At 39.6% G+C, this 17795-nt stretch overlaps 1 protein-coding gene across 2 annotated transcripts in view; it reads right to left on the bottom strand.

Annotated features, from left to right (window-relative positions):
- Positions 1-6005: 6005 nt before the first annotated feature.
- The window catches only part of TSHZ2 (teashirt zinc finger homeobox 2), a 439082-nt gene continuing 427292 nt past the window's right edge, over positions 6006-17795 (bottom strand). For both annotated transcript variants that reach the window (XM_001488700.7, XM_005604791.4), the window contains exon 3: positions 6006-8490. Coding sequence is in view for 1 of the 2 variants with exons in the window: in XM_005604791.4 (XP_005604848.3) it covers positions 8489-8490 (2 nt within the window). In the remaining variant the exon portion in view is untranslated. The remainder of the gene's footprint in view (positions 8491-17795) is intronic.

Raw genomic sequence — 17795 nt, 5'->3', positions numbered from 1 at the left:
AGCCATCATCGTTTAACCAGTACAGGTCTCATGCAACCATGGAAGCCACAAGCTGGCTGTGCGCAGACAAGAAATCATTTCTGCTGGGGCATCAGCATCTGTTTGGGCAGCTGTGGGTGAAACATGGTCCAATTCTCCCAGGACATTAACAGAAATGGAGGAGAGTCCATAGGGAAACTGGGTGTTGGGCAGGGCCATCACTCTGAGGTGGAGAAGGCCAGGCCATCTCCATCATGTCTGCCCTGTGCCTTGCATCCTTGAATTTGTGAGACAGCTCCCCACTGCCTTTGTTGAGATTCATCATAAATTACTCAGGTGCAAGTTGACCAGATTTGAGAGCATGTAAAGGCAGCCCAGAAACCAAGCAAGGGGTGCTGGCATTTGCAAAAAAAAAAAAAAAAAAAAAAAGGCAAAATCCAGTGGAGATGAGGGTGGATGCTGGAAGTGGGTCATTAGGTCGAAGCAACAGAGAGGCCCACCAATAATTTCCTCACTTGGCCTCCCTGGGGGTCAGCGCTGTTCCTCCACTCCCTCCGCCCCGCCTCCCTTGCCTCTCTCCTCTCTTGCCATCTCTCAAAAACACACATAGGCAGAAATCAATCCATCAAATGTCATTACAGATTTATTAAGCCTGATGTAGAAAGACATTTAACAGTAACATCTTCAGAAAGCATAAAAAGAGCACTTCCATTCAGTCTTGTGCTTTGAAAATCTAAATATATTTTTATCATATAAATAATTCTTTTCATGTTTTAAGTGCATCTGTGTGTGTTTTTTTTCTTTCTTCTTCTCTTCTTTAATTTTCATTTTTCAGTCGGCCAAAGTGGAAGTCAATGTTGACTAAAATGAAGCCATTTGCAAAGCTAATGGTGTTGGGAGGCCTGTCTCTGCTCCACTGTATCAGCCAGGTTTCAGAAAGGTGGTTCAACGTCTGCAGCATTAAATGAGGGACAGCCTCCAGCAAAATCATAATTGAACACACCCAGATCCTTAATGTCGGCAGCTGGGTTTCCTGATGCAAATTATGATAAGGTTTCAGATGGGAACAGTCTGTTTCCAATAACTGCTGAGTGGGAGAAAAAAGACCTTTTTTCGTCACAAAGAAGAGTTATCATGTTAAAAAATGTAAATAATACACTTATAGAAACCTTTTTGATGGAAATGAGGGGCTCCATATATCCTTGGCGAGTGTATTGTCATTTTTTCACAATAGCTAAAAGAAGTAGCATCTATTATTTAGGGCTTTAATTACAGTTCTCAAAGTAGAATGATTTTTCCTTAAAAAAAAGAAAACTCTTTAGATGTAAAAAATAATGGCTTCTGTGATATAATCTAAGGATTTTCTTCATCTCCACCATCAGAATTTATTTCTAGTGGTAAAATTATATTAAAAAAACCCTCTCCTTCTAGAGATAATTTCAATGTGGCAGCATCCTACACAGGCATACATCTGAAATGCACCCAAACAAAGTGATTTTTATTCAGCAAGGGGCTGATCCGAATGTTTCTTTTGACCTGATTTAAGTTATATGAGATATCAAGACCAGATTGTTGGTAATTTTGGAGGGATGACAGGATGGTGGCATCAAGGGCCAAAAGCAGGAGCACCTTTTCTGAAAATCCCTGCATTTTTTCCAAGCTGGAAAGCCGTCACTTCCAGCTGGGTGGTTCGTCTTTGGGCAGCGACGACGACGCGGCCAAGCCTTTGGACATTTGCAAATAGTGACTGCATTGAGCAGTAGCATTCGGGACGATGGGGAGTAAAAGAAAGTGTGGCCAGTCCAGGGAAGAATGTTCCAGATCCCAGAGAAGTGAGCATAGATGCCAATCTGTGATGAATCTGTTTGGCCACAGGGTGGTATAATTTTCCTAGCAGAAAACTTATTATTTTTCATTGCAAGGACAATTTATAATCATCAAAAACAAGTGAAACATGATTTTGATTAAAACAGCCTGTTGGCTCAGTAATCTCTGTAATTTTAAAAACGTCCTTAATGCAGGAGAAGAACACGCCGATGTCAGGAATGGCCTGGGGCCCCATTACAACAGCAACCGAATAAATAAGGAGAAGGATTGCGAGGTCATAAAAACAAAATTAAGCTAATGTTTCAAATTTTGACAATTATGAATTCTTCCTCTAAGAAGACATTTAAAAAAAATTTTCAGGCACTATTAGATAAAATACAAAGAGCATAATTCTACATGGATGAGTTTGCAGTTTTCCCAAGGGGTAAAGCATGCCTTTCAAGGAAAACTCTGAATTACGACTTGGTTCCTCTGTAGATCCAACAATTGGATGGGACTCATGCAGACAGACAAACTTGGTTCTTATAATTTCTTTGTAAACTCAGATCTAATTCTTTCATAAGCTATTGAAAGAGAATGATCAGGAAAAAAATTACAAGCATATTTTTTTCTGTACAAAAGAATCCCCATTGTGGGCCAGTTTGGTAGGAAACAGAAACGAGCAAATATAACAAAATCTGTGTTCATACATGGCGATATAGTTAGTATATACAAATATGTACAGTATAAAAATGTATGGAAGGCTTAGGTTCCCAGCCACCCAAGCTGCATTGTACACAAGGAAAACGGCCTGGCTTTTTCTCCTAGTATACAGGCAAATGTATTATATACAGCATGCAGGCGATAGAAAATTAGTGCGCTTGCACAGAAACATTCTACAGGTATGGTTACAGCCATTTTTCTTTGAAAATGACCAGTCTGCTCTCCTAATATAAAAATGTGTTCGCCTTTCTTCGCTGGCAAATAAACACTTTCCTGCAGAGCAAGGATGAATGTAATTCTCCTGACTCACTCCGCCCTTCCTCCCTCACTGCCTTTTCTAAAAGGACAAAAAAATCTAGAATTAACGCAAGGTGGCAAATATGTAATGTAAACATGGTTGACGCAAATTTCCTAAAAAGCTATGAGCACTCCGCAGAGTAAGAGCTGGTTGACCAGTAGAAAGACTGAGTATGATCAACTACCGTCTTGATTTTAAAGGGGGTTGGAAGTTTATAATTCACGCTGACAGTGCCTGGCTGTTAGGAACCAAAGCCAGAAGGGATTATAAGGATACCAGTACATCAGAGACCAAAAAGTATATTGTATCCCGAGATCGTATGACATTTAAGAACCCTGAGCCAAATGAGAATTGTTTCGTATGTCAGCTTTTTTTGACTTGCATTGCACATTCTAGCATCTGATGTGTGATAAGCCAAAATATTGTATCGCAAAACACTGGAATGTTTCTGTAGTATTTACCTCAATGTAGAGTGGGAAAAGTTTTTATGTCTTTTCTGCAGACCTGGTGAACCTTGTGTATTTAAAAAATATACATACATGTTAATAATTCCTGAATGTTGTGTGGGTTGTTTAGAAAGTGAAAATATTACTGTACGAAACCTTCACATTTGAGATATAATTGTAGGATTGTTCAAGTTCTGTAAATATAAGCCTTTGCTTGGGGACCGATAGCCAAATGTGGTTTCCAGGTTCAAGATAATTCAGTGAACACATTGAAATTCATTTTCTGGAGGGGTTGAAGGGAGTGGTAGATTTTTTTTTTAAGTAATGCGTTTGTTCAAATTTTTCAATTTCTCTTGGGGGTTCTCACAAAAGAGTTATTCTTTGTACTTCCAAAAGAGGTTTTAAGCAAATAAACATCGTACAAAGGGCTGTATTTAATCTGTCTTTTTCAAACAGATCGTTTTTTAAAAGGCCTTAATGATAATCATATGGCTATTGGTAAAATCATTGATGTGCTGAAAGTTGTCAGATCAGGGCGCCATTACTTGGAAGAGCCATTTTACTTGGAATATATTTTTCCAAAGGAAATGGACAGAGTTCTGTCGCAGAAATAACGTTCCACCTGGTACTAGCATTTTAAAACAGTCCTTTTCTAATCCATAAAACATTTCCAGTTTTCCCTGAAGCTTTGGGCTGCCTTGTGCATGAATAATTTTTGGAGAAACATCCACGCCCGTTAGCCCATTGTTCGTAACTATTGGAAGATGAACCAGAGCCTGGAAATTGTCTATCTGCGTGTGCCTCTGGATCTGTCACAGGAAACCAAAGGAGCTAAGTGGCTTTTACTTTGGATGAAGAGGTAAAATTCCCCTGTAGAAATTTCTAAAGATGATTCACAAGTTTCAAAATGTTCAGTGCTTCCTTACAATGGAAACATGTCTCTCTGTCTGGGGGGATGGAAATTTGTATCTCTTTCTCCTGCTCAATCTTTGTCTAAAAGTATTTCATGGATATTTTGAGAAAGTGCCACATATAGGAAGGGAGAAAATGAAATTAGCATTTTAACATCTCACAGGGGAAAAATAATAAAGCGAAAGTTTAGCTGTGATTTGTTTTTTTTTTGCCTAATGCATGTTCAAAAAAGATACTGCTTTTATTGCTCTTTAGAATTACATATATGTGTGTGTGTGTTTAAAGCCTGCGATAGATTTCCTTATTATTATTTTAGCATTCATCAACACACTTCTATTCTTGTTGCAGAGAATAGAAGATAAAGTGAAAATGACATTTTTAATGTTTTTTTTAACAAAAACATTTAACAAGCTTAGAAAAATGAAACCTGATGAAAAAGCTTTGAATACCAAATAACAGTCAAATAACCTGGGAAGTGACAGATGGAAAAGCCATGGAATGCAAGCACCTCGTCAGGCCTTGCAATCTTTGGATTTACTGTGAAAAGTTTCAGAAAATCATAGACTCTTACTTGTGGACTTTGCATAGACCCTGGAAAACAATAGTGAGATTCATATATCTATATGAATACGCACGCACACACACGCACACTCTCACACATACCTCCTCACTCCTTAACCAGAGTTACATAAATGCTTCCCAAATATGTCATTTCATTTGTTTGTTTTCTGCATTTCAACTCAGTTCAGCAGCTTGTGCCTGTGACATTAATTATGCAAGACTCCAACAATGGAGCAGGCACATTTTGGGGGTGAGTTTTAAGAAATCTATTTGTGACCTTAAAAAAATTCTGTGGGGACCGTCTAGGCTATGCAATTTATTCTATGATTATATTCTGCTTTTAGGCCTTGACATATTTTTAAGCTATTTCCTCCCTGTATGCTTTTCAGAAGGAGAATTCCCTATTCTGAAATATCATTATTTTGAAAAACAAGAATAAAACACGAGGGGAGTTAGACCCCGTGTGAGCGCCTCTCTGGGTCTCTGGTCTCAGCTACCTTGAGGTGCTGCTGTAAACCACAGGAGGACCACGATGTTGTTGAATTGTTCACTGTTGTGTCCCACAGCACCTAGAACTGTGTTGTGCACAGAGTAGGTGCCCACTAATATTGGTGGAATAAATTTGTTGAATAAATTGTGTTTCCTGTTCTGCCTTGTGTCCCCTGTGCTTTGCAACATGCTGTATATTTGGTGAATTTGCTGAACTACAAAATGGGGCCAAATACATAGCACTTAAATATTTATGTACAGTCTTTTCAATGGACATTTCAATTTGCAGCTGGTTGGTGGCCTTAGCTAGAAAGAGGGATAGAGAGGGAAAGGCGATCTCTCATCTTCACTGATACTAAGAGCTGGTGGCGGAATGGAGATACTTGAGTGTAATTTGCATGCTATTTGCATGTCATCTTCCTTTCCACATCTAAAGTTCCAGTTTATCAGAACTACGTTTATTCAGAGAGAGGAAAAGAATGGTATGAAAGCAGGTAAAAACATTTTCCTGAGTTCATGTTAGTTTTTCCATCCAGAAAGAAGTTTCTAGAAGCCTCACAGGGCTTACCAAATGAAGACAGGCCTGTTCTCTAGGAATACACTGAGAGCTGTGTGTATCTCACAATGCGAGCCCAGATCTTGTTTCCTAAGGAGAACATTGGCAGCTGTCCCTCAGCAGTGACATTTACGGTTACCAAGCGACAATTCATGAGTCTTACCAAATTTATCAATATTTTTGTCTCTTGTCTCCCACTCCACCCCTGCAAAGAAATTGCGCTAACAAAACCATATAGATTATATATTGAAGCAGAGGATTTATTTTTTCTTTCTTAGAAGGGAAACAATTTCCACGGAGTTGAGAATTGTGTCGTCTCCCCCCAGTTGAAGGAAGAGCTCAAGAATCTGCTTTTGGACGGTTGTGGCAGAATCTGAATTATGTAACTTTATCTAATAACCCTGGGTTGGAGCAGGCAATTTTTAACAGCTTCAAGAACCCCAACGCCAATGCATTGATTTTCTTTTAATAGAACTGCAATGTCGAAGGACAGTGCTCGGTAGAGTCCACTCTTCAATCTTAACCCATCGGAAGATGGTCCCTTTCCAGTCGAGCTCCATTCATTTCTGGTTGAATAGGTTAAGCAAAGACAGACCTCGCTGTTCTCAATTCACTTTATGATCCTCCCATCATAAAAAATAATATCAGCACCTTGCTTTTCATGTCAGAACTACATTTGAGCCGCTATTCCCTATGCCCATGAGTAAATCCCATAAAAGCCGCCCCGTTGTACGGTTGCTATTTTTCCTTGTGGCTGATTGATTGATGGATGAGTGCTGACACTTCAATGAAGCTATTTCGACTGCCATCTCAATCCGATGATGTGAGGGGTATATTTTCTGTCCATGCCTCATTACTTCAGAATGACATTCCTGGAACTTCATTTACTTTTTCCCTCCTTCCCCGAAGCGCCATATTTTTTCCCATCTAGGTTATGCAAGCCATAAAAAAAGCAATTTGCTATTATATGTGGCATAAGGGCAACACTTTCCCTAGGAGGTAAATAAGAAGTTTTTTTTTTTTTTTAATCCCAATGTTGAATTTAGGGATCATGTCAAAATTTCCAAAACAATTCCAACAGGCAGCCTCTACGAGAAATGGTAAAAAGGATATATTTGGATATATCTGGTTTCATTTTGTTAGTGTTGAGATTTTTTTTTGTGATAACCTTGGTAATTAAAGCAACAACAGAAAATAGTTGGTTTGTTTCAGAATCATCTAGTTCCTAGTGTTGTGCCTAGAATAGTTTAAATTTTTCACCGATAGCTGAGTAGCAGTTTACGACACAATCCAGACTTATTTGTCCTTTGAGAATAAAGAAATTCATTGTTTAAATGCAATGATGGATTTATCTATTATAGGTTGCTTTCGGTTGTATAGAAAATGCTCATCTAGAGTAAACAGATCTGCCCCTGCAATTTCCAAACTGTGCGCTAGGTATGCAAGACTTTTAATATTAAAACATGCTCTGAGCTTTTCCAAGTTGACTTAGGACCTGATTTTAATCTGTGTAATACAGTATTCCCGTTAATAATAACGTATAATTAAGACATCCGTTAAAAATCCATAACGTTAATTTAATGGAGAAAATCTAATACAGTTCTATTGGAATTTTTACGTTAAATTAACTTTAACGGGCTTTTAATGGATGTCTTAATTAGATCTCATTATTAACGGGAATATTCCACAAATTAAAATTGGGCCCTCAAAGTTTTAATGAAAAAAGTTGCAGGAACACATTTAAAATGGACACCCTGTTTCATGCTTTCTGTTGCTTCGGAAGCTGAGCAGCGTGTTAGAGCTCGTCAACAGCGGGTCCCGCACAAAGAGATTACCAGGAAAGGCTGCTGCTGAACTTTCCACGCTGCGGTGATCTCATCTTCTTGCTTTCTCTCGGATTCACCAATTTCCCCAATTCTCCCGATATGCGGGTCTCCTATGACAGTGATGCATGCTTAAAATTATTATTTTTAACCAATTAAGATAATGATGATAGTAGAGATGCCTACCACTGCATGGGAAAAAGTCTTTGGCAGCGACATGGTTAAGCCTAACTATTTGAACAACTTTCACAGAAGATGAACATTGTTCAGAGGTTTTCTTGGCTCAAACTATGGTTTAACTTAATAATTCTTCCACTTTGTGGTGACTAATGGCTCCCCAGTGCAGGGGCAGGACTGGGCAATCCAGGTGCAACTGTAATTGTTGCACTGAACAGAAACATTTCCTTTAGACAAACGTTCCCAGAGGGGTTATAAATAGGAAATGGACATTACCATGAAAAGTATGCTCCCAAGCTTCTACATATAGTGCAGCCCACGTGGACATTAAACTAGGAAGACTTACACTTTCCCCACCCTTTCCTGTCAAGTGTTACAAACTGACAAAATAAGTACATCAATGTTCTCGGTCGTTATTTTTCTTCAGTGGCACTTTGTTTTCTCGTGACAGTGAAAAGGGGACCGTGGAGACAAGACAGCCCCATTGCAGTTTATCAATGAAAATCTAATATCGTCCGTAACCAGAGAAGTGGAAATCAATACTTCATTACCAAATTGTTAGTGAGGATGAAGAGAAATGGCGGGGGTGGTTTTTTTTTTTGGCAGTCTTCTCAGAGCAGGGTGTCAGGAGGAGTTCAATGTCAGAAGCCGGTGGTGCCACGAAGAAGGACTCAGTGTGAGGGGGATCCAGGCTGGAAAGTTGAAACTAAGGCATTTGTCCTGTAATGGGAATCAGAACAACAGAAAAAGATCCATTATTTTCTGAGGAATAGCTCAGGTGGTTATTTCCCCCACGTAGTCAAATTGCCCACCTATGATGTTTCGTTTGATGTTAATGTTTTGGGTAGAGTCATAGTTAAATCTGGCTAAAGTATGAAATAACCAGTTGATGGGACATAGAAAGGGAGAGCCAGTTTGGGAAAAAAAACTTTAAAATATAATGTGCATAAGAGATATTTGTATGCTCATGTTCATAGCAGCATTATTCACAATAGCCAAAAGGTGGAAGCAACCCAAATGGCCACCAACAGATGAACGGATAAAGAAAACGTGGTTTATACGTAAAATGCAATATTACTAAGCCTTAAAAAGGAAGGAAATTCTGGCACATTCTACAACATGGGTGAACCTTGAGGATATCACGCTAAGTGAAAATAAGCCAGTCATAAAATGACAAATAGTGTATGCTGTCACTTATATGAGGCACCTAGTGTAGCCAAAACCATAGAAACATTGAACAGAACAGTGGCTGCCACGGGCCGGGGTGGTGATGGTGGGATATTGTTGTTTAATGAGCATAACGTTTCCGTTTTGCAAGGTGAAAAAGTTCTGGAGATGGATGGTGGTGCTGGTTGCACAGCAATGTGAATGTACTTAATGCCACTGAACTGTACACTAAAAAATGGTTAAGATCATACATTTTATGTTATGTTGTATTTTACCGCAATTAAAAATAAAAAATACAATGTGTGATTTTTCCACTATAAAGCATTTTGAAAAATAAAAAAAATTAACCTATGGCCCACCATCCAGAGAGAGGTCCCGTTCACAATCTGCTGTATTTCCTTCTAGTGTTTTCTTTTACTATGCATTTTTGTTAGGTTTATAGAATTACAAGTGCCCACCAAATAATGTTCCTCACTGTTTTTTCTCACTTGGAAACATCATTGCAAATAGCTATATGAATTCTATCACCTACATTATCAGAGTTTCCTAAACCATTCTGGTGATGTTGGACATTTAATTTGCTTCCAATATTATTCGATAACATATAACACTGTGATGAACATCTTTATGCGTAAAGGCTTTCAGCATGCTTGGAAATTTTCATAGGCTTAAATTCCGAAATGTGGAATTCTTGAGTCAAAAGATAGGAACATTTTTGTGATGAGGAAGTGCTACTTAAAAGTGTGCTTTGCGGTGAATTTTTTTCAGATATGTGCTATTTGGATTACTGTAGGAATGCATATAATTTCCATGAGCTCAATCTGGGTGGCATTCCTTGTTTACATCTTATTATTTAGTGGTATTGCCCATTTTAGTGAGAGAAAACACCTTGGACTTATATATAATTAATCTTTTGGAAAAGGAAAACTTCCACGTTTCTAGTAGAACAACGAAAACAAGTTGAAAATTGTATGACATTTTATGTGTGTGCAGAAATTATGTGCAAAATAACCATAGCAGACATCATAAATGATTCCTTGGTAAGGATTAGTATGATTGCAATCCTGGCAACCAGTTGTCATATACCCACCAGATGCCAGGGACTCTACACACGTTACCGCTAACCCTGGACACAATCTCATTTTAAACATAAGAGGAAAAGTCTCAAAGAGGTTAGTGACCTGTCCAAGGTCACATACCCAATAAAAAGCAGGGGAGGGCTTTAAATTTAGGCCTTCCTGTCAGAAGCTTCCATGCTCACTTTAGGCACCACCCTGTCTGGATTACAGATGGTCCCATCAGTGGAGGGAGCTATTTCCCTTGGACATTAGGTTTGCATTTCAGAGACAGAGGGTCCTTAGTAGCCATTCCTCTGACTTTGTTGGAACCCCTTGGCAGGTCTAGAAACTCGAAGGATGATAGTCTTGTGGTTGGAAGAAGACAGATGGGTCAAAGAAAGAGAAAGAAAGTAGAGGTCAGAAATTGCAAGGTGTAAGGAGAAGGGGGAGGAGGAGGGAGAGAATGAAAGACGGGAAGAGAAAAGAATGACAAAGCCTTTCTTCCCTAAAGAGTGAACATTATGAGACAGGATGAAGTCCTGGGTGAGGGTGCCGTGGCACAGCCGGTCTCCTTGAGGCCCTCATTTTCTCCTCCCTGCCCGTGGTATTAAGTGATACCGGTTTTAGAGAACCTCGTTTCATTTATCACCTCCTTGAACCTGCTCCAGATTTGATCAACACCCAGACTTCTCTGGCTGGGTTTCTCTCAGGACAAAGTTTGTTCTGGGAAGGGGAGCAAGGAGAAAGAAAATAATAATTTTATTGTATTGTAGTCCCCTTCTTGGAAATTTGCCATTCACATTAGCAAACTCAAGACCGTGAGAAGTCCTGAACTTAAAACCCCACCCAACCAAACGAGACATATCTTTCTTTAACCCAGTGCTTCCCAGATTTTTCATGGACTCTTTTCTTTCGTACAAAACACACAAATATATTCGAGTGTTGTTTTCTGGAAAACTCCTTCATGACAGACTCTTGTGCAAAAACAAAGGAAGTTGTTCAGTTCCTAAGATCTCAGGCCTGACTTCATTAGTGACTTTCTGTGATTCTTTGCTCAGCTTATTTGGCTTTTTTGGGCCTCAGCATGAAACGATCCTGCTTAGTGATAACTTGACATTTTCTTTTTTTCCCTCAGTTTTATTGAGAAATAATTGACATACATCACTGTGTAGGTGTAAGGTGTACAGCATGATGGTTTGATTTACGTATATTGTGAAATAATTACCACAATAGGTTCAGCTAACATCGTTTTCTCATACAGATACGATAAAAAAAAAAGAAAAAAAAAACAGAAAAGAGAAAAAAAATTCTCTCCTTGTGATGAAGACTCTGAGGGCGAGCTCTGTTGACAACCCTCCCGTGTGTCATATAGCAGTGTTAGCTATAGTCATCATGTTGTACATTGCATGCCTAGCAGTTATTTGCCTTATAATTGGAAGTGTCTACCTTTTGACCATCTTCCTCCAGTTCCCCGTGCCCCAACCCCTGGCCTCGGGTAACTGCAAGTCTCATCTTATTTTCAATGAGTTTGAAGTTTCTTTTTAGATTCTATGTATAAATGAGGTCATACAGTATTTGTCTTTCTCTGTCTGACTTATTTCACTTAGCATAATGCCCTCAAGGGCCATCCATGTTGTTGCAAATGGTAGGAGTTCCTCATTTTTTGTGGCTGAATAATATTCCATTGTATATATATATCGCAACTTCTTTACCCAGTCCATCGATGGATGCTTAGGTTGTTTCCATGTCTTGGCTATTGTGAACAATGCTACGAACATAGAGGTGCAGATGTCTTTTTGAGTTAGTATTTCTGTTTCCTTTGAATATATTCCAACAAGTGGAATTACTGGATCATAGGGCAGTTTTATTTTTAATTTTCGGATGGTTCTCCATACTGTTTTCCATAGTGGTGGTACCAAGTGACAATCCTGCCAACAGTGCACCAGCGTTCCCTTTTCTCCACATCCAAGCCAGCATTTGTTCTTTCTCGTCTTTTTGATAATAGCCATTCTAACAGGCGTGAGGTAATATCTCACTGTGGTTTTGATTTGCATTTCCCTAATGACTAGTGACGCTGAACACCTTGGCTTTTCATATATCTTCTCTGAAGAAATGTCTGTTCAGGTCCTTTGCTCATTTCTGAATTAAGTTATTTGTTTTTTGCTATTGAGTTGTATAAGTTCATTATACATTTTGGATATCCACCCCTTAGCAAATATATGGTTTGCAAATATTTCTTCCCATTCCGTAGGTTGTCTTTTCACTTTGCTGATGGTTTCCTTTGCTGTGCAGAAGCTTTTTAGTTTGATAGAGTCCCACATGTTTATTTTCATTTTGTTGCTTGTGCTTTAGGTAACTTGACATTTCCTGAGTGTTTATTCTCTGCTCTCCATGCTAAGTCTCTGCCTCACCTCATGTCAGCTTCACAAAGCTGCAATGCAGGAGGTAATATTGTCTACACTTTCCAGACTAGGAAATAGAAATCTAGAGAGGGGAAGCCATTTGGCCTGCGGCCATCTGGGAGAAAATGTATTCAGATTCAGGATTTTCTGTTCTCTTAAACCACAGCTTCTTATATTGCCTGTGATGGTTTGGTAATGTCTTAAAGTGTTAAACACTATCATTATTGATAACTTAGAGGCGTTTGCTCAAGAGCATCTGTACAGTTATTCAGTTAAATTCCAGATATAAGTGTCTGCTATGAAAACCTGACTGCGCAGCTATTTCCATCTGAGAGATCTCTTCATATCCCACCATGAGTGATGGAAGTGGTGGATTCTTCTGGAAGGTCAGTGTTCCTATAGTAGAAGAGAATGGTAAAGAGGAGACCCTGAATCTTGGGCCACTTTGGGACAATATACCCTTTATTATTATTCTTATCTTAAAAGAAGAAGAAAAACCTTATTTTTCTCTAGGTCTAAAGATGACACCCTGGCAGAAAGTTAAAACTAGATAATGAAGGTAAGGAGAGTGAGAACTGGTGACGTTATTTCTCACTGTTCAGAACAAATTGTGTAGAGTGGATTCAGAAAAAAAGAAAGCAAATACTCTAGGTTGCCTCTCAAATGGTCGTTGAGGCCAAGCTTTGCTGCTGCGTGGGTGTTTTTTCCTAATATGTTAAGCTACTACTATAAAAATAAAACGGAAATAAATAAAAATTTTAATTACATATCTAAAAAGTCATTGGCGGTGTTCATTAAGTAGAGTTTGTGAGGGAGAGCCAGGCGAAAAGATGTAATTATTTTTGTATTAATTACAGAGCCACCAACAGATGCATAGAATTATATATACTTTAATTTGGCCGTGCTAGAATTTTTAATCCCTCTGGCAAATCATTTTGGTTGCTTCTTCCTCTTCTCCCTGTCCTTGCTCAGTCCTGCCTGCCCTCTTCTTTCTCTAGTCTGCACGGTTCTTCTCAGAGCTGCTCTGTTGTCCCCAGGGGGTGTGTGGTGATTGCTACAATGACGGGGACACCACTAACGTTTCACGGTTAGAGGCCAGGAATGCTAGGCACCTTGCAATGTGTTGGACAGTTTCTCACAAGGTGGTATTGTCCCTAATGCTGCTTCATTTTTGAAAATCTCTCTATAGGTTGGGGTTTCTCAACCTTGGCACTCTTGATATTTTGGGCCAGATAATTCCTTGTTGTAGGGGCTGTCCTGTGCATTGTAGGATTTTTAGCAGCATCCCTAGCCTCCACCCACTGATGCCAGTAGCGACCCCTTACTCTTGAATTGTGACAGCCAAAAACGTCTCTAGATATTGCCAAATGTCCCATCGTAGGGTGGTGGGGCAAAATGATCGCCGGTTCAGAACCGCTGATGTAGTGGAAAACATTTTTATAATTATTTGAGCCTAGAACCTAACTGCCATTTTACGTATAAACACAAAGTCTTTTATGCACAGTTTCATACAGACTGCATTTTCCAGAAATAAAGCTATCTTGCCAACAAGGAGAAACTGTACTTTGTTTATCTGGAATTTTAATGGGAGTTATTTGCCATTTTAGAAAATCAACTCATCTTTGGCACCGCTGCTCATGGTGTTTGAGATGTCCATTCAACACCCCTGTGCTGATCTTCATTTATTACTGACGTGTTCAAGGTGAGTCTACACAATGGGGCACACGTCGGACCACCTCATTATGCCTTCGAGGACCTCGCTACCTGAGTGTGGTCCACAAACGGCAGGACTGGAGTCACCTGGGAGATTGTTGGAAATGCAAAATGCCACGTCCATCCCAGCCTGCTGATTGAGAAGCTGGGTGTTAACAGGATGGCCAGGTAATTCCTATGCACATTTGAGTTTCAGAAGTCCTATTCTACTGAATTTTTGTGCCCAAAGGCTTTCCTTCTCTTTCCTATCGTACAGTCATGGCCTTAGATAATTTCTTTTTGAAATTATGTGTGTAGGCTGCTTATTTGGTCTATAAATTTTATTTCAGAATAGCAAAGGGGAAACTATAAAATGTTTGTGTGGAAACGTCCACACCGGATCTGCAAAGGGCGAGGACCCCTGCTCTACACCAGCCCTTCCTAGGCGTCAGGATCCAGTTCTGTAACATTAAATGTCATCTGTATGCTGGTGACTGTGAGTTCCAGATCTCTACATCCAACTGGCTTCTTGACATCTCTATGTGACTACCTTGCAAGTACGTCAAAGGTAAGTTTTTGAAAGTGGGGCACTTGAATCCCCAAATCCCCCCCACCGCCCCCAGCCTGTTTCCTCGCCTACGTTTCTATCCGTAGGAAATGGAAGCTCAAACTGCTCTATTACGAGTCATAAAATTCCTGGCCAAACTCTCTTTCCATCTCCACTCCTAATGCCCCAGTTCAGGCCCAGGCACATCTTCCCTGGCTGACTGTAGTCCCCTCTCACTGGGCTCCTTTATTGTACTTCGTGTCCTGCCAATCATTTTCCATATGGTCAACAAGGTGACCTTATGAAAAGTCAAGCTGGATTGAGACGGTCAATCCCCATTTCCTCCCAGCTTAGAATCCTCCAGTAACCTCTACTGCACTTAGAAAAAAATCCCGTTTTTCTAAAACATTCTGCCTGATCTGGCCTTGCCACCTCTCTGACGTCGTGTGGGTCTCTCTGCCCCTTGCTGATGTGTTCCAAGAACACTGGCCTTCTGACGGTATATGAAACATGCCTCAAGGCCATGCAGGGGCTGTTCCCTCTGCCTAGAATGCTCTTCCTTCTATTTGTTTTCCTAGCACCTTCTCATCCTTAAGTGTCACTTCCTCAGAGAAATCTTCTCTTACCCTTTGGACTTGACTTTTATTCTTTTGTTAAAATCTTGGCCTTTTGCATCGTCTTTATGGGAGTCACTGCAGTTTATAAACATAATCCTGAAGATCATTTTTAGTTTAGTGTCTGCCTCGTACCCTGGCTTGTAAACCCCAACAAGGTGAGGGCTGTGTGCATTTTGATCACAACAGTATCCTAAGCAGATAAACCAACGTCTGGCATATAGTAGGTACTTGATAAATATTTGCAGAGTGAATGAAGCCTAAAGACAACATGAAAAAAGAATTTTCGGGGCTGGCCCTGTGGCCGAGTGGTTAAATTCGCGTGCTCTGCTTCAGTGGCCCAGGGTTTCTCTGCTTTGGATCCCTGGCGCGGACATGGCATCACTCATCAGGCCATGCTGAGGCAGCGTCCCACATTGCACAACCAGAGGCACTCACAACTAGGATATACAATTATGTAGGAGGGGTTTGGGGAGAAAAAGAAGAAAAAAAAAGGAAGATTGGCAACAGATGTTAGCTTAGGTGCCAATCTTTAAAAAAAACAACAACAGAATTTTCAGGTATTTAATACTAAGACAATACAAAAGAAAAAAAAAAAAGATTTGTCCAGAATCCTACTTCTCTAATTCTGCGAAAGAGACAATTAGAACATGTAAAGAAAAAAGAGAAGAGACTAGAAAAATTAGTCCAAGAAAACATAAATGGACACCAGGGAGTTTTGTCATCTGTTTGGTACTTTCAACTTCAAAGAATACTTTATTCTGCCATTTTGAAGTAATTTACATTTTCAAAGCATATATATATGCTTTTCTGAAATATATTGGATAAATATTAGTGGCCCCAAATATAAAGAGATTGAGGCCCAGGGAGTTTAAATAATTTGTTCCCTTGGCAATTAAGTGATGGAGTCGGGACACCTGACTCCTGATTTAGAACTTCTTAAAAAAAAAAAAGTGAAATATAAATAACTAAATATAGAAAATGTATTAGTGAAAAAAGAGTGTGACAAGGAAGCAAAGCGGTTATGGAGACCTGTGATTTTTAACCGTGTAATCCTGGGAGAAACGTGCAGTTAATATTTTTTCCAATTGATTTTACAATTTGAAAATCCAAATTGGCCTACCTGCATTACTGAATTTCCTCGTTAGTGCTTCGCTTAATTTTTCCTGGGAGAAATCTCATTGTGCAGAAACTCTTAAACTTTGGGTGGCCAATTTTAATCCTTAGAATGAATAAAACAATTGCTTAAATGTATTGAATACTGTTTATAGACCAGACACAGCTTCATGTGAGGAGGCGGATGATATTTTAAAATATCACCCGATGTATTTTTGCCTTTTCTTAACTCCTTTCTTCTGTGTAGTTTTTCCATCATTGAAAACAGAGACTGAGACTAATTTCTCTTGGAAAGGGAGGTCACAAAATAAACCAGATAGAACCAAGCGGCTGCGTTTCCGAATGGTGAGAAACGCTTTTCATTCTAATATCAAACCTCACAAAGGTTGAGTCAATAAAAAAATGTCTAAGTTATACATCGGTAACATCCGGGCAGTGACTGTTAATTTTAGACCCACCTGTGATGCACTATTTCCATTAATCATCTCAACAGTCCGACAGAGTATCCGATATCACAGAGAAAAAAGCTGAAGTTTAGATAAAGCGACTTACCCAAGGTGACATGACTATAAATGGAACCGAATATGCCAATATTCAGTTAGAATGTATACTTTCTGGATTTTAGAGCCTTGACTCTTAATCACTAAACTAATTATTCCTGACACCGAATCTGTACTGCTGAGACCACAAATTCCTTGTCCAAGGAATGCTTGATCCCCTGGAAGAATAGGAGGCAGTACTATTATTGATCTTAATGGTCTTCTCCTCAGAACATCTGAGTACAGGTGGCATGTAGGTCATAATCAACACACTGGAAAAATCTCAACTTTTGAATTTCCTCTTTTAAAGCGTGATGTGTGATGCATCAACCATGTGTCTCAAATGCATGATACAGGTTTCCTGACACAAGCCAGACAGTCAACTGCCTATGGCTCTAAAGCTGTAGGGCTTTTCTTATCAGTGCCAGAGCGAACATCTTCTAAAGTGACTTCCGCCCTATGTCACCAACTTCCGGTATCCAACAGGGTGGATGAATTGGAAATAATTAAAAAAATAAGTTCCTTTTTTGTCGACTTAATGGGAAACCCTTGAAATGGTTTAGACTCTCTTCACCATTGTGTGCAAAATGGCTGTTGAATGAAACTGGCAGAAACAGGGTGACATCTTGGAGAAAAACAACAACAAGAATGTCAGGCACGAAGACGCGGGGCCCCCTGAGACTGGTGCAAATGCTGTCACTAGGTGTCATTTGTATCCTTACTTGTGTGTCAGCTTAGAAGATTTCAATGGCAGCAGAAAATCTTTTCCTTAAAGCACATTCTTCAACTGCAGGCTACCCAAGTAGTTAAGAAACAGAAATGAAAGAACTGGCATGAGTGCTTGCCCTGTGAAAATCTCTTGACAACTCACGATGCGATTATGGAGTCTT

This window comes from Equus caballus, chromosome 22 (genome assembly GCF_041296265.1).
Source record: "Equus caballus isolate H_3958 breed thoroughbred chromosome 22, TB-T2T, whole genome shotgun sequence".
Classification (NCBI taxonomy): domain Eukaryota; kingdom Metazoa; phylum Chordata; class Mammalia; order Perissodactyla; family Equidae; genus Equus; species Equus caballus.
Note: the sequence above shows the minus strand (reverse complement) of the source record. Positions and strands in the feature narration are given on the sequence as shown.